Genomic DNA, 17,339 nt, shown 5'->3' with positions numbered 1-17,339 from the left:
TTTCAATCTATTCAGTAGTCTTTCTGAAAAGAAAACAGTAACAGCTGTTTATCAAAAGTAGTGCAACACAAGGTTCATGTTTATTCCACTTTTTAAATCTCACATCCAAAAAAATGTTTTTCTTTAACTCTTTTTAATTAAACCAGTATTTGCTACTTAAAGCATCACAAATATTCACTTCAGACAGTATTGAAAAACTTTCACCAACAGAAGAGGCACTAAGAAATGTACATCTATTTTGAAAGCTGGAATATAGTAATGAAGTGTTAGGGACAGTTGAATTAAAAATATGGCTTTTACTGCTTCAATTTATTTTTTCTTTAGTTGAATATCTTACATGGGTATTGAAGTTTCCATATTTGAACCGTTTTCCCTGCACTGTCACTATGGTTATAGCTCTGCTGACAACACAAGAGAGTTGTACAGCCTACAAAGTGTCTGAGCTGTACAGTCCTGCACTGAAGCAGATCTTCACCTGACACTTGTCTCTACCTCAACAGCACCTATTCAAGGACCCACAGCCCACCTCACACCCTGCTTGAGCACACCACCCAAGTTTTCCTTTTAAGATCTGCTGTCATGGTAAGGAATTCCTGTATTCCTTAACAGCAGTGAAAGATGCCCAACTCAGTAGGGATAGCTTAGTTAAGCAAAACAACTTTGCTCTCACAGTTTGCACCTCAAGGTCCTACCTTTGACACTTGAAGGGGTCTTTTCTGCTCTGAACCCCCTTGCAGGCGGAAGCCCCAGGGGGCACCTCCAGACAGAGTGATGAGCATTTCTTCTTCAGCTCCCATGATTTCTGTGCTTAAGATATTTTGTCTTCACAACTTCAGTACAACTTCAGACTCCAGTTCTTAACAGGCAAAATCTTCTATTCCCATAGTCACAATTCACACCACCACTCTCCAGTCCCCACAAGGCCCTCTGCTCACTTTCTCCTTGAAGTTCACACACACACACACACACACACACACACAAGAGTTGAGACTGTCAAGCCCAGCCTTCACTGCTCTTCTGGACTCTCAGCTGCTGCTCAGCCTATGATTAGACATTTGATTCTGCCCTTGGTAAGGGGCCAGAGTTGTCCTACACACGTGTCATGTCAATCTCACCCTCTGTACCCCCCCGCATACATGATGGATCCCTCACCGGAACGTGGCTGAAAATAGCACACCTCCTGTCTCTCCAGAGCTTTGTCTGACACTCTTAAAGCTGGAAGCATTTCAGCCAAAAACTTATTTCCACTTTGCATTCTACATGCAAATTTTAGAGTCCCTCAGTACTCGGGATCCGTTAGTTTGAGTTTCAGGCAAGGACATGTCACAGGCACAAACTTGTACAAATCAGGTGACAGCACCTGACCCTATGAATTGAACAAAACCAGCTTGCAATTAACGTGCTCCCCACTTCTATTTTCTCTGTGAAGCTAGTGTTAGTACACAGCGGCACTATGTGCCTGCCCTGAAAGCCACAGGCTTTCAGACTATGGATGTACTGTGCTCCCTCTGCAGCGTGCTGCTCCCTGACATCCCCTACATCCATTCATAGCACTAAACACTGGGACCAGAATAGCTGGGATTAGCTACACACACAGGATTCACACAGTTCTCTGCAGGGCACCAAGAGAGCCCAACCAGGTCATAGAATCAGAGAATAGTTTGGGTTGGAAGAACTTTTAAGGATCATCTAGCCCAATCTACCTGCAATGAGCAGGGACATTTTCAACTGTATCAGATTGCTCAGAGCCCTGTCCAATATGACCTCGAGTGTTTCCAGGGATGGGACAACTGCTACCACACTGGGCAGCCTGTTACAGTGCTTCACCAGCCTGGTAGCAGAAATTTTTTTTCCTTACATCTGGTCTAAATCTACCCTCTTTTCATGTAAAACCATTACCCCTTGTCTTGTAACTATAAGCCCTACTAAAATGTCTGTCTCCAGCTTTCCTAAAAGCCTCTTATAAGTATTGAAAGATCACAATAAGGTCACCTCAAAACCTTATTCAGGCTGAACAACCCCAACTCTCTCAGTCTTTCTTAGTAAGAGAAGCCTTCATCCCTCTGATAATTTTCTTGGCCTCTCTCTGGACCTCCTCCAATGGGTTAATGTCTTTGCCGTGCTGAGGACCTCAAAGCTAGACACAGGTCTCTGGATGGGGTCTCACTAGAGTGGAGCAGAGTCTTTCAGTGGTTTTTCTTTAGACAGACACAAGTTCCTAGCCATCCCAAGCCAGGGAGTTCTAAAATAATTAAAGTCCATGTTCACCCTTTCCTACAAGGCATAAAACATAATTTTCTGTTCAGGTCCTGAGGACAAGCTTATCCTTACATCTTTCTTATTCTGCATATGCTTAGGTTTCAGTGACTAATATCCTTATACTGTAACATCCAGAGGATGTACTTTTGCTGGGATGCCATTGTTTGGATGACTTCATTGCCAGTACTATAGCACCACTCATCTGGTGCCATTGCATACTGGTGGTGGGCACAAACCAACACAATCACAGAATCATCAAGGTTGGAAGAGACCTTTGATATCATCAAGTCCAACCATCCACCCAGCACTACCATTGTAACCCCTAAACCACATCACCCAGCACCAGATCCTGATGCCTCTTAAAACACCTCTGGGGTGGTGACTCCACCACATTCCTGGGCAATCCATTCCAATGCCTGACCACCCTAACAGTGCAAACGTTTGTAATATCTAATCTGAGTCTCCCCTGTCTCAGCTTTAGACCATTTCCTCTTGTCCTCTCTGTAGCCACAGAAGAGCGCAGTCCCCACTTCACAGCAATCTCCTTTCAGGCAGTTGTAGAGGGCGATGACATCCTCCACAAGCATCCTCTTCTCGAGACAAAATCTCAGGTCCCTCATCCATTCCTGTAAGACAAGTTTTCTAGACCTTTTCTAGCCTTGTTACCCTTCTCTGGACACGCTCCATCAACTCAATGCCCTTTCTGAAGTGAGGGAGCCACTAGGCCCTACTGAATGCAGTACTTGAGGGGTGGCCCCACCAGTGCCGAGTACGGGGGGACGATCGCTCCGCTGTTGTTAGCAGAGAGCGAACAACTCTTTGCACCTTGGTGCGGAACTGGCCCCGGTTGCTCCCCTGTCGCGGTCTTTCACAAGCCGCAGGTGGGACAGGCGGCCAAGGGCCGCGATCAGTGGTGGCCGCGGCTCAGCAGCGCCCGGCCGTGCCCGGCTCAAGCCTCAGCTGCCCGTGCGGACGGCGCTGGTTCGGGCTCCGCAGCCCGGCCCCGCAGCCGAGCCCCGCAGCCGAGCCCCGCAGCCCGGCCCCGCAGCCGCCTCCCGCCCCGGCCAGCACGTCAGCGGCCGGGGCCTCCCGGCGCCTGCGCCGCATCCGGGCCCCGGCGGGCGGAGCGCGGACGTGGCAGCGGCGGCGGGGAGCCGCGGGCGGGGAGCGGCGGGGCGGGAGCCGGAAGTGGGCCCGGCAGTGGCGGCAGCGGTGGTGAGTGGGGCCTGGGGGGGCTCCGGGGGGCCAGGCCCACCGCGGGGCCGTGCGGTGCCCGCTGCGGGCGGGCGAGCGGCCGGGCGGCATTGAACCCGGCACCGCGCCCGGGGCCCGGCCGGGGCCCGGAGCCGAGGCGGTACCGCCGCTGCCGCTTCCTCCTCCGCCGAGGCCCGGTGGCGCCCGGTCGGGTGACGCGTCGGGCCCACCGTGCTGCGCGCCGCGGGAGGCTCTGCAGAGCCCCGGGGCTCCCCGGAACGCGTCCGGGCGGGAGCGTCCGCATCGCCCGCGGCCCGGCCGGTGCCGGCGGCCCGCGGGGCCGGCCCGGCTGTCGGCGGGGCCTGCACTTGCAGTGCTTGGGCTGCCCCGAGAGACCCGTCGGTGTCCCGGTGTGGTGGGGCGACACCCGGCGGCTGCGGGTCGGGCCGTCGGTCCGGCACCGAGAACCGAGTGCTTCTTTTTGGTCGGGGTGCGCCGCGAGTCAAGGTACCCCTCTCTAATCTCCTGTAATCCGCTGGTCCTTTCCCTGGCGTTTGTGCTGTGCTGTTCAAGCTTTCATTCATTCGAGCTTTGCAAAGGATGGGCATCCCTTGCAGACATCTGGCGGCTGAGATTGGTTGGATTGGTAGTAAAACTTAGTGATTGTGTGGCTGTGAAAAAAGGAACGAGGGAAGTGAAGGAGATGGCACGATAGAAATGCAAGTGTAGTATTGAAAAGGTGGTTATGCAAGATGGGACTCTTGCTTTCCATGTAGAGGGTGCTTTAAATGTGTTTTATTTTCTGTTGGAATTTGCTTTCACTCTTTCTGAGATATGCTTTTGATGGAGTACGGTGAACCTTAGTTTCCTTTAGTTTGTTTTTTTGGTTGTTTTTGTTTGTTTTTTTTTTTTTTTTTGGACTGTGCTGATCTCTGAGAGGGACTGCAAAACCATGCAAACTGGGCTGTAGCTGAAGTTCTTTTTAAGCTTGTGGTTGCTGGGACATAAGAGAATTGCTTACACCAATGTCAGAAGTTATCCACAGGAATTAATGTCATGTCAATTAATGCACTGTCATTGAAAATACAGATTTTTTTCCAGTTTGGTACTGAGTTGGTTGTTAGCTATTAATGTGATAATTCCTTAAAAGTATTTCTAGGTGCATTGCTGTTAAAGTATTCTGTAGTCAGATTTACCAAATGTTGTGAGGAATGTTGGACAGATATCAGTATCTGAGGTGTAACATACAAATTCTTTTTTGTTGTTTTTACAAGCAGTATAAAATCACATCACTGATATGGGAGATGACTACTGATTTTCTACTAAAGTCTTTGCTCTATATTAATGTGAAGTTTTCATGAGTAAATTTAGGGAACTCTGGCTTTAACATTGTTTTTTTCTTTCCCACAACCTTCTCTTAGAGTAGGTGTTCCAGTTATAGGACAGATAGAAATGTACGTAGCCAAAAACTTCCAAGCTTTCATCTTTAAAGGTGACTTATTTTCAATCACATATATACACTATGTGAAAACATAAATATTTCTATCCATTTTCTTGTGGAACAGGTTCTTGCTAATGGAACTACCCTTTTTGGCTTGAAGTTGTGCCATTCAGGATTCTTTTATTGTTGTAGACAGAGTATGAAGAGGACATCAATATAAAGAATATATAATTGCTTCTTAATATGCTGTGATACTTACTCCAGATTTTAATTTAATGGCTGAAAGCTGACTTATAGCAGTGAACAGCTATTTAAAATATTATTTCTTTGATGAGTGGCTTGGTGCTTTTACTTCTTTGAATGTTGTTTCCTGCTGTGGTACAACTGTGTTATCTTCCTGTAACACTTGTTATCAGAAGGAGGGTCAAAAATCAAAGGAAAAATTGATGGTTGGCTAAGGAAGGGCAAGGTACAGAGTCACCAACAGTAATGTCTCTGCAGAAGAGAGGTGGATGTTTCTTATTCTTTATATTTGAGAAGATGTGTTAGGGATAAATTGTGAATATACAGGTTGTTTTTATATGTTTAGCAAGATTCATTGTTAACACAGAAAGCATTAAAAGACAGTATAAACTGGCAGTAGGTATTAGGAAAAGCTAAGTCTGACCTTTTTTTATTTCTTGCAAGAGATGGAAATTATGTAATTTTTATTTGTGTAGAGGAAGTCAGAGCACAGAGGTGGCCAGTGTTACAATATATGTGAAGAAAACTTGGTTTTTAGTGTTATTTCCATTCTTCCTTTCTTCTGGCCTCTTCCCTAGAGTTGAAACTGCTCATGTAACTTTTTCTAATCCATTATGCTTGAGCAAGAGTCACAGAAATGATTCAGATTACTTCACTCATTGTAACGTATGTCCACATGTATGTGGAGGCAGCTAGGAAACAGATCCTTCGCTATGGTTTTGTTGATGCTGTATTGTCAGTGACTCTTGCCTCCGTGGGGTTGCTCTTTAGAAGCCATGCTCATAGCAGAGTGTTTTTCAAGTCTTTTCCTTGAGCTTCATTACAGTGATAGAGATGTGAATCAGTCCCACCAGGAGACTTGAGTCAACAAAGTATAAAATGTTCTTGAAGTAGAAATCTGGTGGTGATAGCAGGGGTTGGAAGTATTGGTACTTTTATGGTTAGGTCAAGACTAAGCTGATTTTTTTTGTGTTCAGTTTTTAATCACTTTCAAACTCTTTTAACTTGTGTACTGTATTGTACCTTGCCCAGGATGGTGAATCAGCCTAACAAAACTGGGTTTAATGTGTCCTTCTTTAAAATAATATGGAAGTGATCACACCTTAGATTCACTTTGAAAACTGTGTCTTATACTTTTCTTGAACTGTTAAAACAAACGTTTCTGGCAGTAACTAAAAATGCGTAGATGAAGAAAATGTTACCTGTGGTGTAAGAAGTTAAGAATCTGCACAGGCAGGAAGAGAGAGTGACACATATTACAAACAGATTGGAGTGGATTCCAGTATTGCCATTTTGGTTGCCTGGGACAAATGTGTGGGAGGCACTTGTTACAGTGGCCTGTGAGCTTACAGATTAGTTGACAGTTTCTGACTTCTAGGACATGAGTTTCTTTTCTGGGATTTTCTACAGGAAAAAAAAAAACAAACCAAAAAAAAAAAAAAAAACCCAAAAACACCCCACCCAGTAATTTTTTATATCTGAAAAGGACCAAGTGTTCCATGAGTGCTTGTAGAAGACCTGGTCAAGCTGTCATTGAAACAAAAGCAAGGACATTTCCCTTTCTGAAGCATGTTGTTAGCTTCTGAGTCTGGGTCTTTGTAAGAATAACAAAACCTTGCTGCTTCCAGAAAGTTACAGAACAGAAACATTAAAAGTAGTGTAGGCAATACTCTGAATTACTGATGCTCTCCTTCTATCCCATCTTTTGGAAATAGTTTTGATTTTTGTGTTAAATTAGATATTTCTTTTGTAGCCATGTGGTTGACTTGGGTTGAGTATATTTTTGTTGTTGTAGGTTTGGGGTTTTTTTTAAAGTATCAATCTCCTCAGAAGTTGAAATAAACAGTTTTTTCTTTCCCTGGGACCAGTAAAAAAGGCAATAGCACTTTTCTGAAGGAAAGTAATTTTGCTGTATGCTTTTCCTTTAGAAAGTGAACAAGAACTTATGAGCTCAAGCTTTTCACTTTCAAAAGTGAGTTAACAGTGAATGCAGTCTATAAAAAATGATGAATATGAAGTTTTCAGTGATTTGGAAGATTTGCTCATTGAAATGAGCTCATATGAATCACTAGGTTTTTTTAAAAGCATGTCATAAAAACTTTACTGTGGTCTGATTTGTTTGGATATTAAGTAATCTTGAAGCTATTGTAAAAATTTAGATATTCAGCACCCCCTACATTATTCCTGTGTATTTTCCTCCCATTGGTTCATTACTGATTCTCACTGGTTGTCTGTTTTGTACAACAGCCTTCTGGTCTAATTGTACCTTTGTAACTGTTGACCAAAACTTCATGGTCAGCTGCCTTTATACAGAGGAAGAGAAAATGGTATAGAGTGGCTGCTTCCTGCTTTGCAGGAAAATTGTTGTTTATGGTTATGACCACTTGTCATAGGATTTTTTTCCTCTAGCATCAGTCCTGCTCATTTGACCTTTGTGTATTGTAACTGCTGAGTAGTAATAAGGTGTTCAACACCATGTGTCAGTATTATGTTTGGCTCAGTTTTGGTAATGTGTTACTGCATGCAAAGGAATATCCTCAGTGTTTTTATCCAGTGAAATGGCCTGTTATGAACATTTCTCTCTATCTGGTATATGTATTATTTCTGTCATTCTCTATACCCCAGCCACCCTTTGTGTCATAAGACAGAGGATGAAATTCTCCCTTTCTCCATATCTCTTCAAGTGACCAGGTTCTAATTTACACAGAAATGTTTTTTGAGTGGAAACAAAATGAATGTTTGATACAAATAACTTGTACCGGGGAAGAAGGAAAACGAAGTCATTCAGTGACAACTGTCTTCCACCTTCTCAGAGGCAAATACTCTTGGTCCTGCCTTATGGTATTTCACATCAGTGATGAGCAAACATGCCACAAGCCTTATGTTCAGAGCAAGTTGGGCACCAAAACAGTGAAGCAGCCTTGTCCACAGCTTCAACATTGGACTTGTTCTTAAGCCTCCCTCCTTGATGCTCTGCCAGTGTAGAGCAAGTATCAGCTTGTGCTGTAGTGGAGGTTGAGCCTGTGCTGGCTGGCACATGGGCTACCTAAAGGTCCGAAGTGTATCCACCTTGCAGTTGGGATGCTGAGTTAGAACCATCTTGTTTGCGTAGCTACTTTTTCCACAGATTTGTAGATTATCTCAAAACTTTTTCTCTGTAAGGTATGCATTAAATCAGCTTACCTCTCAGTTTTGGTATTGTGGACAGAGCAACAAGCTACAGATATCACCTGCTCAGGCAGGAAATACTGATATTCACATGAGGGGGGGAAGGCTGAAAAGGGAATAGTAAAAGGTCATTACTGAGTAAACACAACGGTAAGTTAGTGCTTTAGAAAAACAGGAGAAAAAGCATGAAAGATTCCTGTTCTGCCCTGTAGTAATTCCTAGTTCAAACATTAGATCTGTTCGGGGATTTCTGTAGGTCTAACTTGCGATAAGTGTCTTGGTGGTTATAGCTCAGGAGCTATCCTGTGGAATACAGCTACTCTGCAGCTCTTCCTGGAGGAGTGACCTGTTTGCAGGAGCAGTGACCAGGAGCCAGGTTTCTCATGTGCGATCCAATACGCAGGGGCAGGAAGAAGAGAACACAGCCCTCCTTCGCTGTCAGAAAGCCCTGCCTAGATGTTCCAAGATGAGCAGGTAGAGGAGTCCTCTTGATGTGTTCTTCTTTGCCTGCAGTCCCACCTTTGCAGGAGGCACTCTCTTGCTTTACTCTTTGTACAGAGCAGGAGGTGGCTGAGGGTAGGTCTGTCATTCCAGTGTGGTCATGCTGATTGCTTACCTGGGCAGTAAGAGGTTAACCTTTCAGAGAACTCGGGAAGGGAGCCGATCCCAAAGTCCAGACTTCCTGGCCACATGGCTGCTCAGGTCTGCAGAACTAAGTCGAAGGTAGTGTGGGAAACCAGAATTTTTAGAGATTACATGTTATAAACATGATAGTAAGAGAGTAATCATGTTTAATACCACTGCGGGCTGATGAAAATTTGTCATGCTCTTCTAAGCTGTTGCAAATTACATGTTAGCTTTCAAGAGCAAATTACCTTTAAATATTTAAGAGGAGATCTTTTTCTAAACAAAAACTCTATCTTTGCTTTTATACAATTTGGAGAATAAAAATGTAAAACTTCATTTATTTCCTTTCATAAAAGTTTAAAATCTAATTTCAGAGTAAGTGTTAGTAATCTTAGTATTGACATTTGTCATGTTTACTAGCTGTGGGAGGTTAAACGTAGTTTTTATGTTTTGTGCTAGCTTGTGCTGTTTTCTTTTGTAAATAATTAAATTTCTCTGTTATGATATATGTATTTTCCCTTTATTAAATGTATGATTTCTTCATGTGGATGATTCTTACAGAGCTGTAGTTTTTCAGGTGGCTTTGCTGTACAACTGTGATGTCAGTTGTTGAAATAATTCTTTGGCATCATATTTTTGGTAATGTGAAGAACCAACCTTAGCATTGTTTGGCATGTGCTAGTCAGAGTGTAGGCAGACCAGCTCTGATACCTGATTAAGCTACAGATTCCTAGTCAGGCTTTGCTGCTGGTGGCTGTAGCACCTGTTTCCTCTGTGTTAAGATTTACTTGGTATCTTTAACACACACGTTCATAATAGAGTTTGGAAAAAAATGTGAGGGAAACATTAGTTATTTAATTTACTTTTACTTTGCGTTTTAATATAAACTGATGTTTTTAATGAATAATTTGATTGCCCCAAAACATGTTTCTTTAGTGTTAGTGTAGTAGTCTTAGCTGAAGAGGCTAACAGTGACATGGAGCGTCCAAAGAAGTACAAGCGATGCAAAATATTCTTATGAGAAACACACCATGAGGGAATCTCCTGCCCATGAAGTTATCTTGATTCTCCACAAATGAAAGGCACTGTGGGTTATCTCCCTGCTTGCTGTTATAAAAATTGCCTGTTTGCTTTGGGGTCTTACAGTAATAGTTTTGCTTTACTTGTTATGCTAGTCAGTCTCTATACAGTTAATTAGGGGAGTTGGGAATCTGTCTGTTGAGCAAGATTTCTTGTAGAAGGTTGTAAGAAATGTCTCTCCTCTCTCTGACACTGTTTCAGGTCTTACACTTTGGTGAAACTCCTTTAGTGCCATCTTTACCTGTAATTATTTTCCATTTTGAACACCTTTCCTAGGTGAAAATTTTGCTTTTGGAATATCTTTGTTTGCTGAAATGTGTGTACATAGCAAGGACTTTAAATCATCTATTGCTAAAAAAAAAAGGGTATAGCTCCCTATGCTGGTCCTGGTTTAGATTTTATCAAACACTTCAAGCAACTGCCTTTGTGGATGGTGAAGCTTGCTGCTTGTAATGAGGAAGCATGATCAAGTAAACTAACACAGAGGTGACAGCTGAGCTTGTTCAGTGTTATTGAAGTGTTATATTAAGGGATCACTCATCTATATCATGAAATCTATTTTCTGTTGGTCTGATTCTGTGAGGTGGAAGTAGTTTGAAAGGTTTCTCAGGAAGCTTGATAATAATCTGCTGTGGAATGGCAAATGATAGTATTTCTATCTAAGATGATGATCACACGTCTAACCAGGATGAAATGCTAAACTGATTAGAAAACATAGTTTCTGAAAGTACTGTTTTAAGTAGCTCTTGTAAAGCATTTATCTGACTTGCTGTGCAAGAGTATGTTACCATTATTGTTTGAGCTTTCCAAGTATCTTACGATCTCTCACTTTTTACACTAGGGAAGCTGACCAGTTTGGTTTTATATCTGCTTAAAGTCATTTTTCCCCCCCTTTTTACAGGTGAGGTTAGGTTGGGGATGTGAATACAATGAGTGTAAACCAGCAAGCTCACACGGGGCCTCCTTATGGGCAACCTCAGCCTGGATATCAGGGATACCAGCAGCCTGCCTACGGAGGACAGTCATTGCCAGGGGTTCCTCAGGCGCAGTATGGAGCTTATAATGGGCCGGTGCCAGGATATCAACAGCCAGTCCCTCCACAAGGTACTGCTCAGTCAATACTTACTGATTGTTAACCTGTGAATTATGGCGTGCATGGAATTTTTGCTGTATGCTTATACTATGTCCTATTGCTGTATACAATATCCTATTGTAAGTCTTCTTTTTTTTTTGTGATAGTGCTTATCTTTTTTTCTCTATGTAATTTGCGGGATGCTAAAAATCATGTCATTCCATAGTCTGAGGTCATTGTGCTGTCTCTTGTCCAGTTTAGTAGGGCTTACTCTTCTTTTGGTAGGTCATAAAATTAGTATGTTGAGAAACAGCTTGCTTTTTTCTCTATGTGCATATCCCTATGTTACTAAAGCACCTGATTAGAAGAGTCTTCCTGATGAGGTTATGTTGAGAAGCAGCAGTTAGGGACTGTAACAGATTTATAATTGAGACTGCCTTACATTATTATATAGAAAGATCTGCACTGCATCTTGAAAGATTGACATACAACTCTATGTAGAAAGTGTATTTCAAGCTATTTTCTCTAATGTCTTTAAATTCAATAAAAAGTTTGTGAATGTGAGACAAGCTAATGTATTCTAGAATTTCACCAATTCTGCAGGATCCTATCCCTTGCTATTTTTTGTCTGTTAAAAAAAAATTAAAGTAATTCAACTTTTGTTTTCCTGTTTTCAAAAGAAAATCTGACTTTAATAAATAACTTTGTGAGTCTTGGTTTTCAGTTATGTTGATTGCTTTGGGAAATCAATAGTTACTTTAACATTTCCAATACAGAGGAGAAAATGCTATTGCTTTGAATGCAAGTATGTCTGCCTTTTCAGATCACAGGGATGAATTCAGTTTTGCTAGAATTAACACAACATGAACTTAAAAATATTTGTTTAGGTTTCAGATGGGTGTTCTAAGGTAATTAAGACTGTGCCGGTCATACTAATCGTCTCTGCACTCTACACCCCTGCAAGTACATCTTAAGTCTTTTGCAGCTTCTTGAATTTTGACCCAGACTCAATAAGAAGGAAAGAAGAGTCAAAGTGCCTCTAGTTGTCTTGAGACTAACAGAAGTGGGAGACTGAAATTTGGGTGCTGAATAATTGCACTGTTGGATTTTTGTCCGGAGTTAGTAGAGTAGCATAGTAAAAGAGTTGAATGTGTTGTGGTAAAGAATAGGTTATTCAGGTGCTCCATCTTCCTTTTCTTTCCTTAATCCTCTTCCTCCCATGCTCTCAATAAATCTCTTCTAACAGCACTTTCAATCTAAGAGTTTTCAACTAATTTCACAAGGGGTTTGAATTCTTGCAAAAGTAATGAAAATCATCTCTGAGTGGAGGAAAGAAATGCTGCTTCCTGGGAGAGCAGAGGCAGAGCTCTGCCAGTGAGCGCTCTGACTGCTCACTGTAGCCAGTGACTAAATCGAGTTTTCTGCCCAGTGAAATGGGGAGAAATCAAACTTGCTTTAGTGAGAGAGAGAAGGGGATTCAAGAACAAAAATTACCGAAAGTTGAATCAGTGCAGCTATTTATAGAAAGGAGGCTTTAGCTGTAAACAATGTGAAGAATGATTAGAGTGTTTGTGAAAAGAAACTGATGAGCATCTTCTATCAGATGCTTCAAGAATTTTCGAACTTCACAAGCCTGAAAAGCATTGCTTTTAAAGGGAATTAATTTTTTCTTCTAGATTATTTCTGATTTGCCTTTTTTCATTTTGAGACAGCTCAGTAAGGACATACCTAGATACCTTGATAGCATTCATAGCATTCACACTTGTGCAGATTAAAAATGCAGATTTTGTGCCAGTAATGATTAAAAAGTGGTATGACACTGAGGGCAAGAAGGTAGTCTCATTTGAACAACAAAAGTGTATTGCACTATCAAACCAAGTACTTTGGAGTTTTGTAGGATATTGGCTTTTTAGTATCTCATGTGCTTTATTGTTATTATCAGGCAAAGGCCATCCACAGTTTGTGGGGATTTTTTCCATCTTTTTTTTTTTGTGATGATCATTCCTGGACTTAGCAGGCTGTATTAAGTAAATCTCAGTTGTCAGGCTGTGCATTTTGGACCTGCTGTTTAGGATTCCTGTCTTTAGAAGAAAGAGATGTAAAAGAAAAAGATCTTTAGAAGAAAGAGATGTTACACAACAGCCAGAGGTTGACCTGTCAGTGGCTGCTGAGTATGAAATCCCTGTGGAAGAGGGAGTCAAACAAGCAACACATTATCAGAGACAGCAGAGAGGTTATAGTAAAAATAGTGACAGATATCCTTTCCACCACCACCTCCAAAACATTATGTTTACTGCAAGTCTTTGTGGCAAAACCTATTGTGGCTGCATAATAGAGAGGAGAGAGAATTAATTTCAGAGGCAGGAATTTAGGAAACACTGAGGGGTAAAGGGAAAACTGCCAAAGTTATTCTGTAATTTCAACATAGTTGTCTTATGGATTTATTTTTAAAACAACGGAAAAAATTGCTTGGGGGACTGAGTGGAGAAATGTTGGGAGCCAGTACCATCCTTAGTCAGGGAGTGTTTTGCATCTGATTTATGTGACAAACCCTGACTTTGAGTGGAATGATGGGAATGCTATGGAAGTGATGATAGTCTTTTTGAGGACCAGAAGTGGAGTGCTGTGGTGCTAGCTGAAAGTAGCTGCTTCTTGCTACAAGAATATTGAAAGAACCAGGACAATTTTGTCCCAGTCAAAATTAGTCAGTCTTTTAATCAGTCTGTTGGTTTCCTTCAGATGAGGTCATGCAGTTGAAAGTGCAAACACAATTATCTGAATACAAGTAACTGTTAGGCTGTAGATCATTTTACATAGGCTTGCTTTATGACAATGTTAACACTTGTATTATGTAAAGACTACATTTGTAGTATGTTGTGCATGGTAGAAGAGAAAGAGCATAGCTTAAAGAACAAGGTGGTAGATGACCCAAATTTTGTATATGAGGTATTTTCTGGAGACTGTTCTCAGCATTGGAAATGCTGTCTCTCAGTGCTTTCTCTCAGGCTTGATTTACTGGTGTATTCTGTCTTTCCAGGTTACTTTCCTTCCTTGGGGTTTCCTTCGAAGGGCTCTCCTGTATCTCTCAACTCTGACACTTCTTCTCTTGCACCTAATTTCATAGGTAAATGGTGTCCTTTCTGTGGGAGGGTTTGTGCTGTGTCACTTCTTCTGTGCCGAGTTCCCATTTAATATGGATACTTATCTCAAAGGTTGGGTACCTGGTTGTTCAGGCAGAGGTGGGTGGGACATTTCCAAAATCTATTTGTAGGCAGCATTACAGAAGCATAAATAGGATATGAAGAAATAACCCTAGTAGAAATCCCTTATGCATGCAGATTCATAGATAAAACTTGAGTTGTGACTAATGTTTTCTGAAGTCTGATTTTAAAACCTGAATTGGCCCATTCAGGTTCTGTCAGGTGCAATCCTTAGTTTAAAAGAACTTGGTCTCACCCTTGACAGGGAAGGTGAGGTTTGAAATTATAGCATTGCAAAGAAGTGAAAAAATCTCTGCAAACTACCAGGAGATTGTTACTGGAAGTCATAAGATTTGTGTAGTTTGTGCTTTCGTTTAAAGGGAAAAAACAAATCTTTAACTTCCTTGGCTATACTAAGAATCCAAGTATATGTTAGGAATAAATATTTTTCTCAAAGCTGTGACTTGAAGAAGGAAATATCTTTTTGCAACTAGCAATCAAAATTTAAGACTTAGAAATGCTGCAAGAAACAGTATTGTACTTTCCCTTATTTTGAACCAGTGATATTTTGGAAGAGCTATTTCTGGAGGTGTTGATTTGTTTAGAAGATTAGGGTGTCAGAACACAACCATATAGGCTCAGGGCTTTGAGGAAAATCCTGGGCATTTCCAATTTTACTGTAATGAGTAAGAACATCACAAAGATGTTGAGGATTTGTCAAGAATAATGAATCTTGGGCTAATAAACCACTAGATACCTATATCTGTTCTAGTGATTTCTTTTTCAGTAACTGTGTGAGCGGTCTGCAGTAGGGGTGACAAGTATATTTGTGATGAGAACTCAAAAAAAATGCTTTACAAAATTTTTTCTGTAAGCACATATTTTTCAAATGGCATGCTTGTTAAATTTGGAGGTGGATGAATTTACCTTAATATATATAAAAGTAGTGTGTAGGGTCCCTCCAGAAATTGGATAAAATATAAATATGCCTTCAAAGACAAAAGATAAGGCCAAACAGTTTACAAAGGAGATACATTGGAAAATAGGTGAGAGGTATCACAGTAGAAATTCAAAAGAAATAACACACAAATAGTTGGAGGTCAGGAAATGCTTAGCTAGAGAACAGTAAGATGAAGGTGCTTAACAGTAGTTCAAAGAAGATGAGCTTAATGAGATAAAAGTATATAAAAATTTAAATGTCTCTAGGAGTAATTAAATCCTGTCTCAAACTGAAGAACAGGAGGATGGTTAGCAATAAAGAAAAGAAACCCAAGAAATTATCAGTTATTCATACAAGGTCTAGTTAATTCCTTTCTTGACTTTACATCCCCAGGTCTGCTAAGAATTGGATGTAGTAGATAATATATATGAGTTGAAACCTCATGCTTTAGGGTATAAACAATACTGTAGAATTAAGAAATGGCTCCCCTTATTTCCTATTTTGTAATGATTCCTCGCAAGAAGGTTTCAGAATCCCTTTGAAACTTGCCATGCCAGTCACTGTCAGAGTGACACAACAATGTGTATGTGTGGGCCTGGTCTCATGGACAGTTTGTCATCTGTACTTAATGATACCCTATGTGTGAAGTAGGTTCCCTTGTGGTTAATAGGCATGGTCATACAGTTGTTCTAATACATTAAAAGAGAAATTTATATTCTCTTTCTTGGAAGTAAAAACTGCACTTTTGTATCTAACTGCTGGTATTGTATCTAACATTTTGTGGTCTTTGGAAAGACTGGCTTCTGAGGCAAATATATTTGGGCTGTGACTGAACCAGCTCAGTCTGAAAGATAGGAAAGTATTTGTGTTAGCCTCCAACCTTGAGAGGCTGGAAAAAATGGCCTGTGGTGACCCCCATTATGCTATATATAAATCTAGTAATGCATGTAGTTTTTGAAAATGGAATCTGCTTGCATAGCCTGCTTACCTTTGATGTAGGGAAAACTGACCTGTACTGAACATTAGATTCCACTGAATACTCTTGGTTTAGGTAAAAATAATTGGACTTGAAGGGGGAAGAATTTGGTACCTTACTGACAAGATAGGGTTTTCTTCTTCATGAAATATGAAGTTTTCTTTTGAAGACCTTCCACAGCACATCTTTCTGCTTGACCTGTGTGGAGATGGTAACTAGTGACACTGACTAAAAATACTTGTGCATAAGTTATTTGTTGTTCATGGAGTATTGTTATAGCAATTCTGCACTTGAATTTTTCATGGTAGTTGGTTCAATGCCTTGTTTCTATAATCTGTGATATTTTAAATTTTTTTTCTTATGTTTGTAGGTTCATTAAGAGCCCCGCCAACATCTGGAGCTCCCCCTCCAGCCTCTGGAGCATCTCATCCTTCTGGCCACTTGGCATACAGTCAGTTTGAACATGGAGATGTGCAGAATGGAATTCCAGCCTCAGCAGCTCCAATGCAGAGGTGCATATGAGAAGAGTGAATTTTAACAAAATCCCACCTTGGTAGACTCATACTAGGTCTAGACTTTTTAGATCTAAATCAAACTAAGTACTTCAGGGTTTTGTAAGATATTGACCTTTTTCTTCTTATTGGTTTGGAGCAATGTTTTGCCACAGAGGTAATCATTAGACAATGATAGATCTGGAGATGAAAAATTTGTGAAAGAATGTGAGCAGATGTCAGTGACTGATGAAAACCTCTTCTTCTCCTAAGACATTCTTTGTGGTTTTCATTTTCCCCTAAAAAAAAATCAGTTGCATCCACATAACTGTAGTATTTGTTCCTCAGCAGTGTGAAATGATCTCTGGAGTATGTGATAGTCTTTGCTGAATAATTTCTTAGTATTGATTCTGGACCCTCTTCTGTCCCTTTATGGATCCCTTATGAAGTTAGTGTCATCTTAGGCTCTTCAGTATCTTTTCCAGAAAGATACTGCCGTTACCTCTGTGGTGAAAGTGGCAATAGTCCTTCAGAGTTCAAATGCTTTGAGTGGCAGAACGTTCTTACATAGCTGTGCAGGCCTTACTGTTGCTCACCCTATAGACTCTAAGCAGTGTTTCTGATTTGTTGTGATAACTGAAATGGAAT

General features: G+C 41.2%; 2 protein-coding genes across 14 annotated transcripts in view; one reads left to right on the top strand and one right to left on the bottom strand.

Moving 5' to 3' along the window:
* SYNPO2L (synaptopodin 2 like) overlaps nucleotides 1–1,061 on the bottom strand; it is a 38,123-nt gene extending 37,062 nt beyond the window's left edge. The window contains exon 1 of one of the 2 annotated variants that reach the window (XM_002193433.7): nucleotides 693–1,061. In XM_002193433.7, coding sequence (XP_002193469.5) covers nucleotides 693–797 — 105 coding nt within the window. In that variant the 5' untranslated portion in view covers nucleotides 798–1,061. The remainder of the gene's footprint in view (nucleotides 1–692) is intronic. The other variant, XM_072931538.1, reaches the window with a different exon arrangement.
* SEC24C (SEC24 homolog C, COPII coat complex component) overlaps nucleotides 1–17,339 on the top strand; it is a 106,557-nt gene that overhangs the window by 64,857 nt on the left and 24,361 nt on the right. For 6 of the 12 annotated variants that reach the window (XM_041717147.2, XM_030276871.4, XM_041717146.2 and 3 more), the window contains exons 1-3: nucleotides 3,329–3,474; nucleotides 10,914–11,116; nucleotides 16,571–16,712. In XM_041717147.2, the coding sequence (XP_041573081.2) occupies nucleotides 10,942–11,116; nucleotides 16,571–16,712 (317 nt within the window). In that variant the 5' untranslated portion in view covers nucleotides 3,329–3,474; nucleotides 10,914–10,941. Of the gene's footprint in view, nucleotides 1–3,328; nucleotides 3,475–3,539; nucleotides 3,961–10,913; nucleotides 11,117–14,121; nucleotides 14,209–16,570; nucleotides 16,713–17,339 lie in introns of those variants that run through there. The other 6 variants (XM_030276869.4, XM_030276868.4, XM_072931533.1 and 3 more) reach the window with 3 other exon arrangements.

Source organism: Taeniopygia guttata, chromosome 6 (genome assembly GCF_048771995.1).
Source record: "Taeniopygia guttata chromosome 6, bTaeGut7.mat, whole genome shotgun sequence".
Taxonomy (NCBI): domain Eukaryota; kingdom Metazoa; phylum Chordata; class Aves; order Passeriformes; family Estrildidae; genus Taeniopygia; species Taeniopygia guttata.
The sequence above is the reverse complement of the archived record's forward strand: the minus strand, read 5'-3'. Positions and strand labels throughout refer to the sequence as shown.